At 31.0% G+C, this 20,000-nt stretch overlaps 1 protein-coding gene across 1 annotated transcript; it reads right to left on the reverse strand.

The window, feature by feature from the left end:
- Positions 1-9,055: 9,055 nt before the first annotated feature.
- On the reverse strand, positions 9,056-13,704 carry LOC149508855 (NAD(P)H-quinone oxidoreductase subunit H, chloroplastic). The gene is made up of 2 exons (XM_089757799.1): positions 11,553-13,704; positions 9,056-10,432 (listed from the first exon to the last, which is right to left on the reverse strand). The coding sequence occupies exon 1, from the start codon at positions 13,286-13,288 to the stop codon at positions 12,107-12,109; it is 1,182 nt and encodes a 393-aa protein (XP_089613925.1). The 5' UTR covers positions 13,289-13,704; the 3' UTR covers positions 9,056-10,432; positions 11,553-12,106.
- Positions 13,705-20,000: the final 6,296 nt, after the last annotated feature.

The raw sequence follows: 20,000 nt of genomic DNA on the forward strand, positions 1-20,000 counted from the left end.
ATGAGTTAGTTCGGACAATCCTCTTATACCTTTTGTTAAGGATATTGAATAAAACGTATCTATGTAACCACGATTATATGACCAATCGTATATCAAATATATTATTTTATCCAAGAAAATTCTTTTAGGACCCCTTTTTGCAAACGAATTTAGTAAGTTCAAATTTTGTAAAGATGAATAAAAAGGCTTATATAAAAGGAATGCTGTAAATATTCCAAAACAAGCTATACTCACTGAAAAAGTTGCATTTGTTAAAAATTGATACCAATCCTCAAAATCATTTGAATTTTGATGTAAAAGATTTATAGATGGAGTTAATAATTTGGATAATATATCCAAATGTATTCCTTCTTGATTAAAAGGAATTGCTATGGCTCCAACAAAAAAAGTAAATAGAACCAGTATAAGCATAGGAAATAACATAGTATTATCCGATTCATGAGGATAAGAAAAAGCCTTCTTGTAGCCAAAATTCGTAATAGTAATAAGAGCCCCTTTTTTTACATTACCACCAATTCTATATGGCTTCTCATTATTATTCATTGTTAATAAATTATTCATTGTTAATAAAGGGGATAAAGGAAAATTTCTGTTAATCATTGTTTGCTCTTCTTTTTTACCCCATAGTTTTATTGAATAGAAGGAGCTACCTTTTTTGCCACTATAATTTTGAAAATTAATGTTTAAATGTCCTTCAAAAGTAAGTAAATAGATCCGAAACATATAAAATGCTGTTAATCCGGCCGTGGACCAAGCTATTATTGCAAAAATCGGTGAATACAACCAACTGTCACTAAGAATTTCATCTTTGGACCAAAAACAAGCAAGGGGTGGAATACCACAAAGAGAAAGTGTACCCACTAAAAAAGCAATTTGTGTAATTGGCACATGCTTTCTTAAACCGCCCATAAAAACCATATTCTGGCTTTTATCTGGAGAATATCCAACAATAGCTTCCATGGAATGAATAATGGGATCCGGATCCTAAAAACAACAATGCCTTCGAATAAGCATGAGTAATCAAATGAAATAAAGCGGCTCGATAAGACCCCATACCTAGAGCTACCATCATATAACCCAGTTGGGACATTGTAGAATAGGCTAAACCCCTCTTAATATCTTTTTGAGCAAGAGCTAAAGTAGCCCCTAATAATACTGTTATTATACCTATCAAAGATATTAGATTCATTATGTAAGGTATAACTATGAAAAGAGGAAGAAGGCGGGCTACAAGAAAAATTCCCGCTGCTACCATAGTGGCAGCATGTATAAGAGCCGAAATAGGAGTAGGCCCCTCCATGGCATCAGGTAACCATACATGAAGGGGAAACTGCGCAGATTTAGCAACTGCGCCGGCAAATAATAAAGAGGCACATAAAGTAACAAATAAAAAATGAACCTCATTATTATAAATCACGTTATTAAATATTTCGAACAAATCTTGAAATTCGAAACTTCCCGTTATCCAATAAAAACCTAAGATTCCTAATAATAAACCAAAATCGCCTATCCGATTAGTTACAAACGCTTTTTGACAAGCGTTTGCCGCAACAGGTCGTGTGAACCAAAACCCTATTAATAGATAAGAACACATTCCAACCAATTCCCAAAAAATATAAATTTGTATCAAATTAGAACTAGTAACTAATCCCAACATTGAAGTATTGAATAAACTCATATAAGCAAAAAATCTCAAATATCCTTGATCATGAGACATATAATTGTCACTATAAATAAGAACAAAAATTCCAACAGTAGTGATTAATATTGACATAATAGAGGTAAGTGAATCAATAAAGTAGCCAAACTCGAAAGAAAAATCATTATTGATGGTCCAAGACCATCCATATTGATAGATAGAACTTCTATTTATTTGCTGAATAGACAGATCGACCGAAAAAATCATAACTATACTTAACAATAAAATATTGGGAAAAGCCCACATACGACGAAGATTTTTTGTTGCCGTCGGAAAAAGTAGGAGTCCCATTCCTATTAAAATAGGAATTGGAAGTGGCACAAAAGGTATGATCCATGAATATTGATATGTATGCTCCATAAAAACTTTTTTCTTATTCTTTCTTAATTAATCGTTTCTGATTCACCGGCTCTTATCTCTTTTGATGGAAAGGGAGCAATAATACAATCAAGATATTACAAAGTTAACTGGAATTTTCTATTATTAATCTTTTAATCTTTCTCAAATATTTCAAAAATATTCAAATTTCGAAGTTAGAAGTAATCAAATGATATCACCGAGTTACTAATGGAAAAAAAAAATATTCTTTTTTTTTTTCAAAATTATGTATCCTTTAACAGATTAATTACGAGTCTCATTCGAATTTGATTGAAAATGAAAATTGGGCATACTCTCTCTTCGAGCTTGACCAATTACCAATTAATAGAAAAAAATTCAAGTTTGTTTTAAAAAATTCAAGTTTGTTTTTTATTAGGTAAATAAAATGGTTTTTTTACATTTTTTTGTTTTGATGTATTTTTCGTGTATAAATGGAGATGTATAAATTATAAATGTAGGACGACAAAAAAAATAGGCAGAGATAGAGAAGGAAAGACTCTTTTTTACGTTTTTTTGATTTCATCAATTCAATTTATATATCATAATAGATCCTAATCTATCCTATAGATTTGAATGGAGATATAAAAAAGAAAGGTACCAATAAATTAAATACAAATTCTTCTTTTTTTCTGGATAGTGTATGGAATATAAATAAAAAAAGGTTATATCATATTTTTTTTTTTTTTTTTTTCTAGAATAGAAGCATTTTATGTTATTTTCCCATCTCTATTTAGTTCTTATGAAATTTATATAGTAGTATATAGATAATTATAATCTAGAAAATCTATTAATCTAGAAAATCTATAGGAATAGATAAATAATGACATAAAGACACCGATCATTTTGTTTTAAAAATAGATGTCTTTGACATCCAACTATAGCACTAAATAACCTTTTTTTTGAATGGCAGTTCCAAAAAAACGTACTTCTACATCAAAAAAGCGTATTCGAAAAAATGTTTGGAAAAAGAAAGGATATTGGGCGGCGTTGAAAGCTTTTTCATTATCGAGATCTATTTTTACGGGTAATTCAAAAAGTTTTTTTGTACGACAAATAATTTTTTTTTAATCTGAATTGGTTTAACTCGAATAAGATACAAAGGTTTTCTTTTTTGAATATCTTTTTTTTTTTCATTTCCGGGATGGGGATTCTCATTTTCCCCATCGCCCCATTTGGTATCTTAGTGTTATAATAATTTGTTATTTTTATAATATTCAATTTCAATTTATAATAATAAATAATTAAATAATTAAATAATAAAAATTTGTATATTTATACTATAGCTATATCGGAGCACATATATATAAGAGCTTTAACTGGGTTGTTGAAACTAATCCATTAAGTTTCAATTTTGTAACTTTATGAATCATTATTTTCTCTGAATTACTATATATCCTTCCCTTGCTTTCAACCCAATTGAGAAAACTCCCTTTATAATTTAGTGGATATACAAATAATGTATCAATTTAAAATGATCTAAAAAAATTCTATGTTTGTATAAGAAGATGAATCAAGACATATTTTTAGAATTCGAAATTCGAAATACTTTTTTGAAGTATGGTACAATTATGACAGGAATCGAAACGCTTTTTATATAACGTAACGTGTACAACCCAATATCTAGTTGGTTTGATAAATCCTTAAAACGCAAAATCCTAACGATTAATACAAAGCTATGCAAATTACATAAATCTTTTGAAATCATTGGATGTGGTGCTGAAATTGTGATCTCTAAAAATAATATTTTTTCATTCATTTATTCATTCAATTGATAAGCATTTTTTTTTTTATAGATTCATAAAAATCATTAAAAGAATGAGAGATGAATCATTAAAAAATTAAAATGATAAAGAACATTTTTTTGTTGAATTCTATCTATGAATTGAAGTTACAACTAGTTAGTTTAGTTACAATAGAGGAGTTCTCTTTTAGGAAAACACAAACTATAAAATCTCTGTTGAAATAATTAAATATTAAATTAAATATTAAATAAAAAAAAGGATAATTAAATAAAACGATAAATAATAAAGATTCTTTTTGAACCTTCAAATTGCTATTTAAACGAGTTTTTATTCATCAATTTAAATTAAATGCTTCTTTTACATTTTACATTGAATTGACCCCTTCACCTTCAATCTCGACGATTGAATAAAAAATGGCTTATTATGATTTCGAGCAAGCCGCTATGGTGAAATCGGTAGACACGCTGCTCTTAGGAAGCAGTGCTAGAGCATCTCGGTTCGAGTCCGAGTAGCGGCATAGTATCTTCTAAAAGAGATAGAATAAGTCCTATAATGAATTTAATTCCTGATTTCCATTCCATAAAATCTAGAAACCCTCGCTTTTTTCAGAATTCTTATGATTTTTTCAACTTTAGAGCATATATTAACTCATATATCCTTTTCGGTCGTTTCAATTGTAATTACAATTCATTTTTTAACCTTATTCTTATTAGTCGATGAAGTCGTAGGACTATATGATTCATCAGAAAAGGGCATGATAGTTACCTTTTTCTGTATAACAGGATTATTAGTCACTCGTTGGATTTATTCAGGACATTTCCCATTAAGTGATTTATATGAATCATTAATCTTTCTTTCATGGGGTTTCTCCCTTATTCATATGGTTTACTATTTTAAAAAGCGTAAAAATGATTTAAGCGCAATAACCGCACCAAGTGTTATTTTTACCCAAGGCTTTGCCACTTCGGGTCTTTTAACCAAAATGCATCAATCCGCAATATTAGCGCCTGCTCTCCAATCCCAGTGGTTAATGATGCACGTAAGTATGATGGTATTAGGCTATGCAGCTCTTTTATGTGGATCATTATTATCAGTAGCTCTTCTAGTCATTACATTTCGAAAAGCCATAAAAATTATTGGTAAAAACAATAATTTATTAAATCAGTCATTTTCGTTTGGCGAAATCCAATACATGAATGAAAGAAGCAATGTTTTATTAAACACTTATTTTCTTTCTTCTAAAAATTTTTACAGGTATCAATTGACTCAACAATTGGATCGTTGGAGTTATCGTATTATTAGTCTCGGGTTTATCTTTTTAACCATAGGAATTCTTTCGGGAGCCGTATGGGCTAATGAGGCGTGGGGATCATATTGGAATTGGGACCCAAAGGAAACTTGGGCATTTATTACTTGGACCGTATTCGCGATTTATTTACATACCCGAACAAATAAAAATTTGGAAGGTGTAAATTCCGCACTTGTGGCTTCTATGGGATTTCTTATAATTTGGATATGCTATTTTGGGGTCAATCTATTAGGAATAGGTTTACATAGTTATGGTTCATTTACATTAACATCTAATTGAATTGAATAAAAAGGCTAAGCCTAACAAATACTAAGATAGGACAGCGTATATATAAGAAAACTTATTGTAAGCTGTCAAGAACCTTTTGAATCACTCCACTACTTGATTCAAAAGGTTCTAACAAAAGCCAAAGATGTCTGATTAAAATTCAATTTAATTCTTTTACCTTTTTTTACTTAACTTAAACTTAAGAGAAGAAAAAAGACTTCTTTCTTTTTTTTTTCACTGTACAACGAACAATTTTAAAAATCATAGGATTACTTTTTGATTTTTTGTTTTATTCATCAAAACTATCTATAAAAATAATTATATAGAATAGTTTCGACCTTCTCACCTGATAATGAGAGGACAAAATCCGGATAAATACCAATACCTATTACTGGTAGAAAGATAGAGATCGAAACAAATAACTCTCGTGGTCCAGAATCAAAAAAATAAGAACTTTGAGCATTAAATAGCTTGTATCCATAGAACATTTGACGTGACATAGATAATGAATAAATAGGAGTTAATATCATTCCAATTGACATTACGAAAGTAATTAGTATTTTTGGCATTAAAAAATATTTTTGGCTGGTAATTATTCCAAAAAAGACTATCAACTCTGCAACAAAACCACTCATGCCCGGTAATGCAAGAGAAGCCATCGATAAGATACTGAACATCGTAAATATTTTTGGAATCGGAATAGCCATTCCACCCATTTCGTCGAGATAAAAAAGACGCATTCTATCATAACTCGTTCCTGCCAAGAAAAAAAGTGCAGCACCGATAAATCCATGAGATATTATTTGTAAAATAGCTCCGTTGAGTCCCGTATCAGTTATAGAGCCAATTCCTATAATTATGAAACCCATATGAGATACGGAGGAATAGGCTATTCTTTTTTTTAAATTCCGTTGACCAAGAGATGTTGAAGCTGCATAAATTATTTGCATTGTACCCACTATTATCAACCAGGGAGAAAATATGGAATGAGCGTGGGGTAATAATTCCATATTGATGCGAACTAATCCATACGCTCCCATTTTTAATAAAATTCCGGCTAGAAGCATACAAGTACTGTAATGTGCCTCCCCATGGGTGTCTGGTAACCACGTATGTAAGGGTATAATCGGCGATTTGACAGCAAAAGCAATAAGAAATCCAATATAGAATATGATTTCCAGTGCGACAGGATACGATTGATTAGCTAATGTTTCAAAATTTAATGTTGGTTCATTAGAACCGTATAAACCGATACCCAAAACTCCTATTAATAAAAAAATGGAACCCCCCGCAGTGTACAAAATAAATTTTGTAGCCGAGTACAGACGTTTCTTTCCCCCCCACATGGATAGAAGTAGATAAACGGGAATTAATTCGAACTCCCACATGATGAAAAAAAGTAAAAGGTCTCGAGAAGAAAATGATCCTATTTGACCACTGTACATTGCTAGCATCAAGAAATGGAATAATCGCGAATCTCGAGTAACTGGCCAAGCCGCCAAAGTAGCTAAAGTAGTGATAAATCCTGTCAGTAAAATGGGCCCTATAGAAAGTCCATCTATTCCCAATCTCCAGTAAAAATCAAAAAAATTTATCCATTTATAATCTTCCTCCAGCTGGATTAATGGATCGTCCAATCGGAAATGATAACAAAATGCATAGGTTGTTAGAAGGAGTTCAAATATGCATATACACATAGTATACCACTTAATTAGCTTATTTCCTCTATGAGGAAGAAAGAAAATTAAAGAACCTGCAGATATTGGTAAAACTACAATTATTGTTAACCAAGGAAAATAATTCGTGGTAAAGACAAGATGCACTTGGACCAGAAAAACCCGTGCTCAAAAAAGATTTTTTTTGAGCACGGGTTTTTTCAGTAAAAAAAAAATAAAATGGATTCAAAATGTATTCAAGTGGGGTTTTCGGGAACGTATCAATAAGCTAGACCCATACTTCGAGTTGTTTCATGCCATAAATAAACTCGAACGCTCAAGAAATCTGTTGGACAAGCGGATTCACATCTCTTACAACCAACACAGTCTTCTGTTCTTGGAGCGGAAGCAATTTGCTTAGCTTTACATCCATCCCAAGGTATCATTTCTAACACATCGGTGGGGCAGGCTCGGACACATTGAGTACACCCTATACATGTATCATAAATTTTTACTGAATGTGACATGGGATCTATAATTTTTTGAACATCATAAAATTTCAATCTAGTAAACTTGTAAATGAATCATTATAGTTAAACACCAGATGAATCAACGATTTACCAGAAATTTTCTAATCAATTTCCTTCGGGATCAACTCATAAGAAAGGACCAAGATACTTTGATTTCTTACGTTTTCGAAAACATGATGTAGATTCCAACATATTGGACATGCTAATTCAAATTGGTGAATCTTATAATTTAATATTATTAATATTACTTATTCAACAAAGTTGATTGATTGATACGCGTTGATTTTCTGTTACGATAAATTGAGGAAACAATAGCTGATCCAATAGCTGCTTCAGCGGCTGCAATAGCTATAACAAAAATTGATAAAATATTTCCTTTTAATTGCCGACTATCAAAAAAATCAGAAAATGTTACAAAATTTATATTAACCGCATTCAGTATAAGTTCAAGACACATAAGGGCCCGAACCATATTTCGACTCGTGATCAATCCATAAATACCGATAGAAAATAAATAGGCACTCAAAACAAGTATATGTTCGAGCATCATTGACCAACTCCTTATCAATTTCGATTCATTTTAATATGAACAATAATTCAACGGATTTGATTGACTAGAATAGAATATAACAAAAAGAATATATTGGAAATATCTCGAATAAACGAATTTCTATTTTATATTTTATACACGAACAAGAATTCAAGGAAAATAGATGCGATAAGACAGAAAAAAGTTTAATTTGGATTGCTTGCTATTCCTAGTTAGAAAGATTTATTACTGACGAGCCACAGCAATTGCACCTATCAAAGCAACTAAAAGAATTAGTGAAATGAATTCAAATGGAAGAAAAAAATCTGTTGCTAAATGAATTCCAATTTGTTGACTATTACTTATCAAATCTTGTTCTATAATTTGGTTTGATCTTGTAGTCCAAATAATCCCGTACCATGATGTATCTAATATAGTAGTAATTAGCGAAACAAGAATACTTGTACAAATCAACGAAGTAAGGCCATTCCCAATGGTCCACAGATTAAAATTTTTATAATATTCTGAACCATTCATGAACATCACAGCAAATAGGATTAAAACATTTATGGCTCCCACATAAATAAGAAGCTGGGCAGCAGCTACAAAATGAGAATTTGAGAGAATATAGAATAAGGATATACAAACAAGAACCAATCCCAATGAAAAGGCAGAAAAAATTGGATTGGTAAGTAATACCACTCCCAGGCCCCCTAATATAAGACCCGATCCCAGAAAAACTAAAAGAAAATCGTGTATTGGTCCAGGCAAATCCATTATATGTAAAATAAGAGATAAATAAATCGAAATGCTTTTCATGATCTTATTGACCCGACCAGGAATTTTTTTTTTATGATACGTTCCTAATTGAATAAAATCCTAATCTATTAGGTGTGAATTGATCTAAGTACAATTATTGTTTCGTTTTTAATTCTTTTTTTTTGTTCGGTTCGAAAGGGTATTTTGTTTTTTGAAACTATATATTTCGAAATAATTACGAATATATTAATAGATTTTCAAGAAAAATGAATTCGAAATTCTTATCAACCAGTTAATTTGTAATTGAATTTTTATTTATTGACCAAACAAAGAGTAAAGGCCTCATTCTTTTAAGTCAAACCAAATATTCTTTTAACTTAAACCAAAACGGAACCTTAAAAGAATTGGAAATTTCTCTTTAATAGAATAGGAGGTTTACTTACTCAGTTTTTCTTTGAGGCGAATTCAAAATTGTTCGAATTGTATAATCGTCAATTACTGACATTGGTAAACGGCCCAAAGCAATTTGATTATAATTCAATTCGTGACGGTCGTAAGTAGAAAGTTCATATTCTTCAGTCATTGATAAACAATTTGTTGGACAATACTCAACGCAGTTACCACAAAATATACAAATTCCGAAATCAATACTGTAATTAAGCAATCGTTTTTTTCTAATATCCGTTTCAAATTTCCAATCAACAACAGGCAGATCTATAGGGCATACACGAACACATACTTCACAAGCAATGCATTTATCAAATTCAAAATGGATTCGCCCACGGAAACGCTCTGATGCGATTAATTTTTCATAAGGGTATTGAATAGTTACAGGTAAACGATTTGCGTGGGATAAGGTAATCATGAAACCTTGACCAATGTACCTTGCTGCTCGGACTGTTTGGTGGCCATAATTCATGAACCCAGTTACCATAGGGAACATATCGTGAATATCTATGAATAATTTTATGTTTGTTTCTTTCTCTTGTTTGAACCAAGTCATGAATCTCGTATTCTTTTTTTCTTTACAGTGAAAGAAGTTGGAAAGAAGTTGTTAATAATAGATTACCGAGAGAAATGGGTAAAAGAAATTTCCATCCAAGATTTAATAATTGGTCCATTCTTAACCTAGGTAAAGTCCATCTTGTTGCGATAGAAATAAACAAAAACAAATAAGTTTTAGCTAATGTAATAAAGATACCAATTGTCGTTCCAAAGATTCCATTCATTTTATTTATTTCAAATAGCTCAGGGACGAATACGTACGGAATGGAAATATTCCAACCCCCCAAGTAAAGAACTGTTACAAATAAGGAAGAAAGTAATAGATTTAGATAGGAAGCAACATAAAATAAACCAAATTTGATACCCGAATATTCGGTTTGATACCCTGCTACTAATTCTTCCTCGGCTTCTGGTAAATCAAAAGGTAATCTCTCACATTCTGCTAGAGAAGAAATTAGAAAAACGATAAACCCTATTGGCTGACGCCACAAATTCCATCCCCAAACCCCATATTTTGATTGCGCCTCAACTATATCAACTGTACTTGAGCTGTTAGATAATTATAGTCGATGATAACATCACTGTTCCCATCGCTAGTCCAAAACCGTACATGAGGTTTTCAACTCATACGGCTCCTCGTGGGTCACAAATAAATTTAAGGACCGAATCAGTATTATTTCTCTTCGTATGGTTGTAGAATAGATAGAGAAAAAATGGATTGGAAGGTCCAAAATTATACCAATGGAATTCTGTCTGCTATATTATGAAGAATAAAAAAAGTGCTTCTGAATTGATCTCGCCCGTTACTAATTTCAATTTTTATTTGTTGAGTAATAACTTAAGCCTTCAATAAAATACTTCTTGTAGAAATATCAATAGATATTTCAACCCATTGTTTTCGATTACGAAAAAAATTAAATATTACATTAGCTCATAAATCATGACACAGATTATATCTCTCTATATATATGAAAGAAAGAATAAAAAAAAAAAAAATATTTATTTTTTATTCTTTCTTTTTCGTTCCTATTCTTCTTTCTGATCTGAGAAAATTACGAATGGGGGCTTAAACTAAAAAATAGTAAAGGATTATTTCGTTCCTGATAGTCATTACTTTAATCGGTGGATAGGAGCATACTCTGGACCGGAATCGTGGGTAGTACTGCCTACTCATTTCTACTAATTTAAAGCCCCAATTAGTATTCTTTTTATGTTATCCAGAAATATCCTTTTTATATAATTTACATAATCTCCATTACTAATCCTTTGTGTATTTTGGTGTTCCTAACCATCCACTCATTTTTTTGTTCAATCCCCCGTTTGGTTTGGCAATACATGTATGGGAATCTATACAAAGGATAGCCAAAACTCTATACGGTTGATCTTTTGAGCCCGCTTCAAGCTAGATTGACTAATCAACCCGTCTTGGGGTAAAGACTTCTTCCACTTATGTTTTCTTCCACTTAACTCTTGTACATAGGAAATGAGATTAAATTTTTTTTTGTTTAATTTACTGCGAATTTATAAGCTGCTTTCTTTCACTCATATATAACTATCTAATTTAGTTTATCAACCTGAAGGATAATAAAATAACGAAGATATCTATTCAATCCATTCAGCTTATTTTATAGAACGAAAGGAATAGGGAAAAGAAAAGTTTATATTTCAACGAATCGCACGTAGAGATATTGATAAAACACATAGAGTTAATGGTATTTCATAACTAATCGATTGAGCAGCAGCTCGCAGACCACCTAAAAAGGAATATTTATTATTTGATCCGTATCCTGACATAAGAAGTCCAACAGGAGCAATACTTGAAATGGCAATCCATAAAAAAATACCGATATTGAGATCGGCTAAAATAAGGCGAGAGCTAAAAGGAATTACTGAAAAACTTAGTAAAATGGATATGACTGCTATAGACGGTCCAATACGGAATAAACGAGTATTTCCTCTAGATGGAAGAATATTCTCTTTGAAAAGCAGTTTTGTTCCATCTGCTAGAGCTTGAAGAATTCCCAAAGGGCCGGCGTATTCAGGCCCAATACGTTGTTGTATTCCTGCAGATATTTCTCTTTCTAACCATACAATTACTAGTACACCTATTGTGATTCCCAATACAAGAGTCAAAATAGGGACAAACATCCATATGATCCCATAGACCTCTTTTAAGGATTCCAATCTGTAAAAGGAATTGATATCTTCTACTTCTGTTGTATAAATTATCATTTCAACGATCAACTTCTCCCATAATGATATCTATGCTACCTAGTATCGTCATAATATCAGCCAATTTCATTCTTTTAACTAACTGAGGAAGAATTTGCAAATTGATAAAACCCGGCGGGCGAATTTTCCATCTCCAAGGAAAACCACTTTGATCTCCTATCAGAAAAATTCCTAATTCTCCCTTTGGGGCTTCCATTCTCGCATAAAGTTCTTGTCTCGGTAATTCAAATGTAGGAGAAGGTTTTTTACTAATGAATCGATATTCAAAATCATTCCATTCTGGATCCCTTTCTCGATCAAAACATCGGATTTCTAAATTCTCATAGGGACCCCCCGGAATTCCTTCCAGGGCCTGTTGAATTATTTTTATGGATTCCGTCATTTCACTGATTCGGACTAAATAACGAGCTAATGAATCTCCTTCTTTTTGCCACTGGATTTCCCAATCAAATTCGTCGTAACACTCATAATGATCAACTTTACGAAGATCCCATTTGATTCCAGAGGCTCGTAGCATTGGGCCGGATAGACCCCAATTTATTGCTTCTTCTCCACCAATAACCCCTACCCCTTCAACTCGTTCTAAAAAAATAGGATTTCGCGTAATAAGTTTTTGATATTCAACAATTCCTGTTAAAAAATAATCACAGAAATCCAAACATTTATCTATCCAGCCATAGGGTAGATCGGCCGCTACTCCTCCGATACGAAAATAATTATGCATCATTCTCATACCGGTGGCAGCTTCGAATAGATCATATACTAATTCTCTTTCTCTGAAAATATAGAAAAAGGGGGTCTGTGCACCAATATCGGCCATAAAAGGTCCAAGCCATAATAGATGAGAAGCTATACGACTCAACTCCAACATAATTACTCTGATATAGCTGGCTCTTTTAGGGACTTGAATATTGCCCAATTGTTCTGGTCCATTTACGGTTATTGCTTCCGTGAACATAGTGGCTAAATAATCCCAACGTGTTACATAAGGCAAATATTGTATAATTGTTCGGTTTTCCGCAATTTTTTCCATTCCTCTGTGTAAATAACCTAATATTGGTTCACAGTCAACAACATCTTCACCATCTAGAGTAACGATGAGACGAAGAACACCGTGCATTGATGGGTGGTGAGGTCCCATATTGACTATCATAAGGTCTTTTTCTGTAGCTGATAGATTCATAAGTTTTTCCTCGATTCATTCTTACATGAATTGTTGAAAACGAAAAGAAGTACATCAAAATGAAAAATATAATAAATCGACTAATTCAATCAAATTAACGATTTTTTGATTCCCGAATATCCAACTCACTAATTAATTCTTTATAACGTATGTTATTTTTCTTTGATAAATAAGACAGAAGCCGTTGACGTTTTCCTAGAATTTTACGTAGACCTCTCTGAGATAAATAGTCTTTTTTGTGCAATTCCAAATGTGAAGTAAGTCTTCGTATCTTATTGGTGAAACTGACTATTTGAAATTCAACGGACCCCTTGTTTTCTTCTTTTTTTTCTTGAAAAATAACTGAGATGAATGAATTTTTTACCATAAAACAAAAATTTCTCTCCCCCTTTTTTTGAATGTGAATTTTACTGATCAGTAATAATAATAATACCATTCATTTTAATATGCACAATGATTTTAAGTTCGTTATGAACTTTATAATTTTTTCAAATAAAATTAATCAATCCGGTTTTCAATCATAATATATGGAAAAATGTACCATTGACGAATTTTCAAACGCGGATACATATGTATCCTTACCATACTGAAACGACTGCCATTATTACTATTAAACCAATAGCGATTCATACAAGCTAAATCTTCTAATCGATAATTGGGCCAAAGAAAGAACTTTAATTTAATTAGTTTCTTTTTATCACTATCAAGATGTTTGTTTTTATTCAAAACTTGACCACAGTTTTTTACATTATTTAAAAATACTGGATTTCTATGCATACCATTTTTATCCCTTGAATTGAAAGAAATTCGAATTCGCAATTCTCTCCGGTGGTTAGGGGATAAAATATTTTCAGGAATAAACAAATCATAATGATTTTTGTCTTTATTTTCAGTCATTTTTTGATGTCTTGCAATGGATTCATCAAAATTATTTTTTTCAATATAGTTTTTTTTTTTGCGTCTTGTTTTTTTTTTGCGTCTTTGATTAATTTCATGTTTATTTTTATGAACCAATGAAATACTTATAGTTTGATATAGAATAAATTGTCCATCAATTTCTACATACCGGCGAATTGGTTCGATAATCAATACTCCTTTTTTGAGTAGGTATTGATAAGTTAAAAGTAACTTATCCGCCGAATCCATCAAAATATCCAGATTCGTTCCTCCTCTTCTAACAGAGTATAGAAAAGTTTCATTCATATTTATCAGGCCAAGAATGAAAGAATATGCTTTGATATTTTTGATTATTTTTTCATCGAAAGAATCAGCATCCCATCCGAATTGAAAATACAAATACTTTTGTAGGAATAAACGAGCTTCTCTCTTGCTCTCGTCTTCCTTTCTATGTTTTTTTGATTTACCAGAATCTTCTTCAACATCTTTTTCTTGATTGTCTGATTTACCTTTTTCTTGATCTGATTTACCTTTTTCTTGATTGGATGATTTACCTTTTTCTTGATTGGATGATTTACCTTTTTCTTGATTGTATGATTTACCTTTTTCTTGATTGGATGATTTACCATAATCTTCTTCAACATCTTTTTCTTGATTGTATGATTTACCTTTTTCTTGATTGGATGATTTACCATAATCTTCTTCAACATCTTTTTCTTGATTGTATGATTTACCTTTTTCTTCATTGTATGATTTACCATAATCTTCTTCAACATCTTTTTCTTGATTGTATGATTTACCTTTTTCTTCATTGTATGATTTACCATAATCTTCTTCAACATCTTTTTCTTGATTGTATGATTTACCTTTTTCTTGATTGGATGATTTACCTTTTTCTTGATTGGATGATTTACCATAATCTTCTTCAACATCTTTTTCTTGATTGTATGATTTACCTTTTTCTTGATTGGATGATTTACCTTTTTCTTGATTGGATGATTTACCATAATCTTCTTCAACATCTTTTTCTTGATTTGAGAGAACGGATCTAAATTTTCTTTTTTTTTTTGCATCTGATACAAGATCCTCTTTTTTTCCATTAAAATTAAAATTGAAAAGAAGTAGTTTTATTGGTATGATCCATGGTTCAACCTTATATGCATTATATAGTAGCACAAATTCTGGGAAGAACCAAAGTTCCAGATTCGATATTTGATAATTATTAAAATTATTAATCACAGTCTTAATATTTTTCTTACTCTTGGTACTGGTTTTCTTACTCTTGGTACTGGTCTTCTTACTCTTGGTACTGGTATCGACCCAGGACTCAATATCGGTCTTATTTCTAAGACAAAAATTAAGAATTCTCCAATTAAAAAATTTTCTATGCGAAAATTTCCCCGTTTTCCCCGTTTTCCCCGTTAGATAATTATGGATAGGAATATCCCCCAATATATCAAAAAATTTTCGTTTATCCATGTTGTAATTATAAGGAATCTCTTCCCTCTTATTTACTTGTAATGGTGATCCATAAGTATATGAGTCCCTCATATCTTGATATATAATAAATATATATGATAATAAATTATATCTATAGTGTTTTTTAAAATTATCTTTTTTATATTTTTGTTCTTGATTCCGTTTTTGTTCTTGATTCAGTTTATATTCTTGATTCAGTAATGAATTCGCTTGAAAATCATTTTTTTTTTCGTAATGTATTAATCTTTCTTTTTCATCTGAATCCCATTTTGTTAAATCTTTATTTTGAGCCATATAGTGTTGATTGACTCTATTTCGCCATTGTTCTGGTACTAATCTAAGCCATATACTCTGAACTAAATCGTATTGATAATCGTATTGATAATGACTCCTTAACCAGTTTTTCCATTCCTTTATTCCAGAGATTTTTTGTCTTAACCCATAATGATGTTTTAATTGGGAATGAGATATTCCTTGTTCTTCAAAATAATCTTTTATTTCATTTTTAAGAAAAAGAGATGTTCCGTGATATTGAAGGATAGGTTTGAATTTAATAACTTGGGTTTGTGATAATTTGTAAAATACATATGCTTGTGAGAGGGAGGATAAGTCACAAAAAGCTTTTGCATTTTGATTTCTAATATTCGAAAGTGAGTTTTTTATATTTTTTATAGTTGAAATAAAATGAATTGTATTTTTATTTGGTTTATTAATTCTTTCTTGATTTGCTTCATTATTGTAAATGAATTTATCAATCATTTTTTTTGTTGATTCAAGAAAAAGTTGTGGATTGGGTCTTGGAATATTAATGATATATTTAATGATATATAGAAAAATATCTATGTATATCTTTTGAATAAAAAGTTTTATAAATAAATAGAATTTACGGATTAATCGAATATTTCTTCTTTTTAATATTTTCCAAAATTTTTTTGATGATTCTAATTTCTTGTCTTTTATAATTTTTTCTATTTGATTTTTGATTGTGTTTGTTCTCTCAGTCAGATCTTTTATCTTTTTTTCTGTTAATGAATAATTTGTCCGCTCCATAGATTGAATTTGAAGGGATGATTCGTCAATCATCTTATTACTGATTATCGAATCTTTTTTAGTTTCGCCCAAATCTTTTTTAGTTTCGCCCAATTCTTCTCTCAACTCCAAAACTGGATTTCTTTTTGAAAGTTTTTTTATTATTCCCTTTACAAATGGAATTTTTGTTTCTCCTGAGACTTTTCGAAACAATTTTTTTCCTTTTTTAAAAATTTTCCATTTTTCACTTTTTTTTTCTAGTTCGTTAAAAATAGGCTGAAAAAACGAAGGCCGTCTTCGAGGAGGACCGCAAGGTAAGTCACTTTCCAGTCCACAAGCTGTTAAAAAGCAAAAATCATTCTTTTTAACTTTCTTTTTTTTCATTGGATCTTTATGCTTTTTTTTCATTGGATCTTTATGCTTTTTTTTCATTGGATCTTTATGAGAGGGTTTCAGTTTAGATCCGCGCCAAGGTTTCAGGCGAAAAGGATATAGGATCTTGATCTGGATACCTTCTGATAACCAATTTTTTGGAAAGTCTTTTGTGGAGAATTGAAGACCATTATAAGTGCATTTAACATGTATTTCTCGCTTCCAACCCTTGAAATCCGTGGACCACTCAGGAATTTGAAATAATAATATACGGACAATGTTTTTAGCTATTATCAATGAAGGTAATAGAATATATTTTCTAAAAATCGATTGGGCTATTAACATGATGCCCCTTGGTCCTTGACCAAAAAAGACGATATCCCAAAATTCTGCTGCGTCCAGCAGGAAGTCATCTGCCTCTGACTCTTGTCTTCTTTTTTCTTTCTCTTTTTTGTCTCCTTTTTGTATCTCTTCTATGCTTTCTCTTCTTTTGTCTTCCTCTTTGTCTCTTTCTTGTATCTTTTCTATGCTTTCTCTTATCTCTTCGTCTTCTTCTCTTATGTCCTCCTCATTTTCTGTATAATCAGAAATTTGTGATTCTTTGTTTTTCCATATCCAATTTCGAGATATTAGTTTTATCAGCCAAGAAATATCAGAATACAAAGATCTGAACACTCTGAAGAAGAGGCTGTCTACTCTGTCAAAAAAAAGTGGGGAATGCACATTTGATTGAAACAGTTCCCCATTAATTATTTTACGTCTTTGGGCACGCACGGCACCTTTTATTATGTCTCGACGAAAATTCGGTTCTGGCGAATATTCCATCAAAGATAGGTCGTTTTCTATATCGTTTGGTAGAAAAAAATCATCCTTTAACTCCTCCTTAGAAAAAACTATTGCGTACCGGAAGATTCTTGAACGAATTGCATAATCTGTTATCATGTGTTCCTCGCCTCCTCTATGGTGTTGTTCGAAAATGTCGAGTAGTTTGTATGACCATCGAGGAACTTCTTTACTTATTTCTTTTATTCCATTACTTATTTCTTTTATTCCATTAGATTTTTTTATAATTGTTTGATTGTCGGGATTAGTTATAACTATATTGCATAAAAATTTCAAAATTTTGACTCGATCCTCGGAATCGATATTTCCCTGTTCATCTTCTGTTTCTGTCAATAAAGAAAGTTCTTTTTCTGTTGATAATGATTTGAGTGTATCTATTGTCTGTTCATCTTCTGTTTCTGTCAATAAAGAAAGTTCTTTTTCTGTTGATAATGATTTGAGTGTATCTATTGTCTGTTCATCTTCTGTTTCTGTCAATAAAGAAAGTTCTTTTTCTGTTGATAATGATTTGAGTGTATCTATTGTCTGTTCATCTTCTGTTTCTGTCAATAAAGAAAGTTCTTTTTCTGTTGATAATGATTTGAGTGTATCTATTGTCTGTTCATCTTCTGTTTCTGTCAATAAAGAAAGTTCTTTTTCTGTTGATAATGATTTGAGTGTATCTATTGTCTGTTCATCTTCTGTTTCTGTCAATAAAGAAAGTTCTTTTTCTGTTGATAATGATTTGAGTGTATCTATTGTCTGTTCAAATTCGTAATAATCAGTAGCAAGAAGTATAACATGAATCTTATTTATCCAAAACGGATCCGTGTTTGTTTTTTCACTTAAAGGTGAAAACAATTTTTTGATTCTTCCGCGGTAGGGTCCCTGCAAGAAAGGATCATATATTTTAGGCAAGTATTTTATTTTAGTTTCATTATTAGTTTCATTATTAGTTTCATTATTAGTTTCATTATTTCTTTTAGTTTCATTATTTCTTTTAGTTTCATTATTTCTTTTAGTTTCATTATTAGTTTCATTATTAGTTTCATTATTAGTTTCATTATTTCTTTTAATTTCATTATTTCTTTTAGTTTCATTATTAGTTTCATTATTAGTTTCATTATTAGTTTCATTATTAGTTTCATTATTAGTTTCAGTAGTAGTTTCTTCATTATTAGTTTCATTATTAGTTTCATTATTAGTTTCATTATTAGTTTCTTCATTAGTTTCATAATTAGAAAATCGAGTCCTTTTTTCAAGTATGCCCAGATCAAAAGATTCCTTATATAAATATTCCTTATCTAAATATTCGACTCTCTTTATAAACTCCTTACTTAAATTTATTCTTTTTAGTTCATTGATAAAACTCCAATCAGTATACGATTCGTCAGAAAACAATTCTTCTGGTGTGAAAAAATCTATTTGTTTTTGTACCATTTCTCCAAAAGCTGCTAAACTAGGTGGATATGTAAAAGAGATTTTTTCTTTTCCATCACTTCGACATGTATAAAAAAAATATTGTGACATTTCATTTTTTAGAGCATTGTCAAACCGATTATTTTTTATATATCGCCAAGGTCGATTCCGTTGTTTATAATCAAAAATAAGCGTCACAAGAGGTTTTTCAAACCATAATAATTTTTTATATTCTTTTTTTTCTGATATTATTTCTAACTTCGAATTTTCCTGATTCCCATCCAGATAAGAAGTTTCATAAACTGGGCTATTTTTATAGTCGGTCTCTTTCGAAAAAGGGTAATAAGAAAGATTTTCTTTGGTGGATACCTGTTCCTCCCCCCCTTTGGAAATAGTTTCTATTTCTATGTTTGTTTCTTCCTCCCTTTCCTCCAATTCCTTCAATTCCTCCAATTCCTGCCCTTTTCTTCGGCTTTGATGAATTCCTGTCAGTTTCTTAGTCAGCATGTGTGACGGTTTTCTACCTATAGAGTAAAGACAGGTAATAAAAAAGAGAAGAGTAAAGATTCGAGGAATAGACTTTGTAAGTTCGAATATAAGATGCCTATTAGATCGAATAACTATATAATACCTAAGAAAAGTCCTTTTTTGTATCCAGGCTAATACCACTCCAACCCATTTCATTAATAAAATT

This window comes from Durio zibethinus, unplaced genomic scaffold (assembly GCF_047325235.1).
Source record: "Durio zibethinus cultivar Kanyao isolate XHJ-2024 unplaced genomic scaffold, ASM4732523v1 HiC_scaffold_294, whole genome shotgun sequence".
Classification (NCBI taxonomy): domain Eukaryota; kingdom Viridiplantae; phylum Streptophyta; class Magnoliopsida; order Malvales; family Malvaceae; genus Durio; species Durio zibethinus.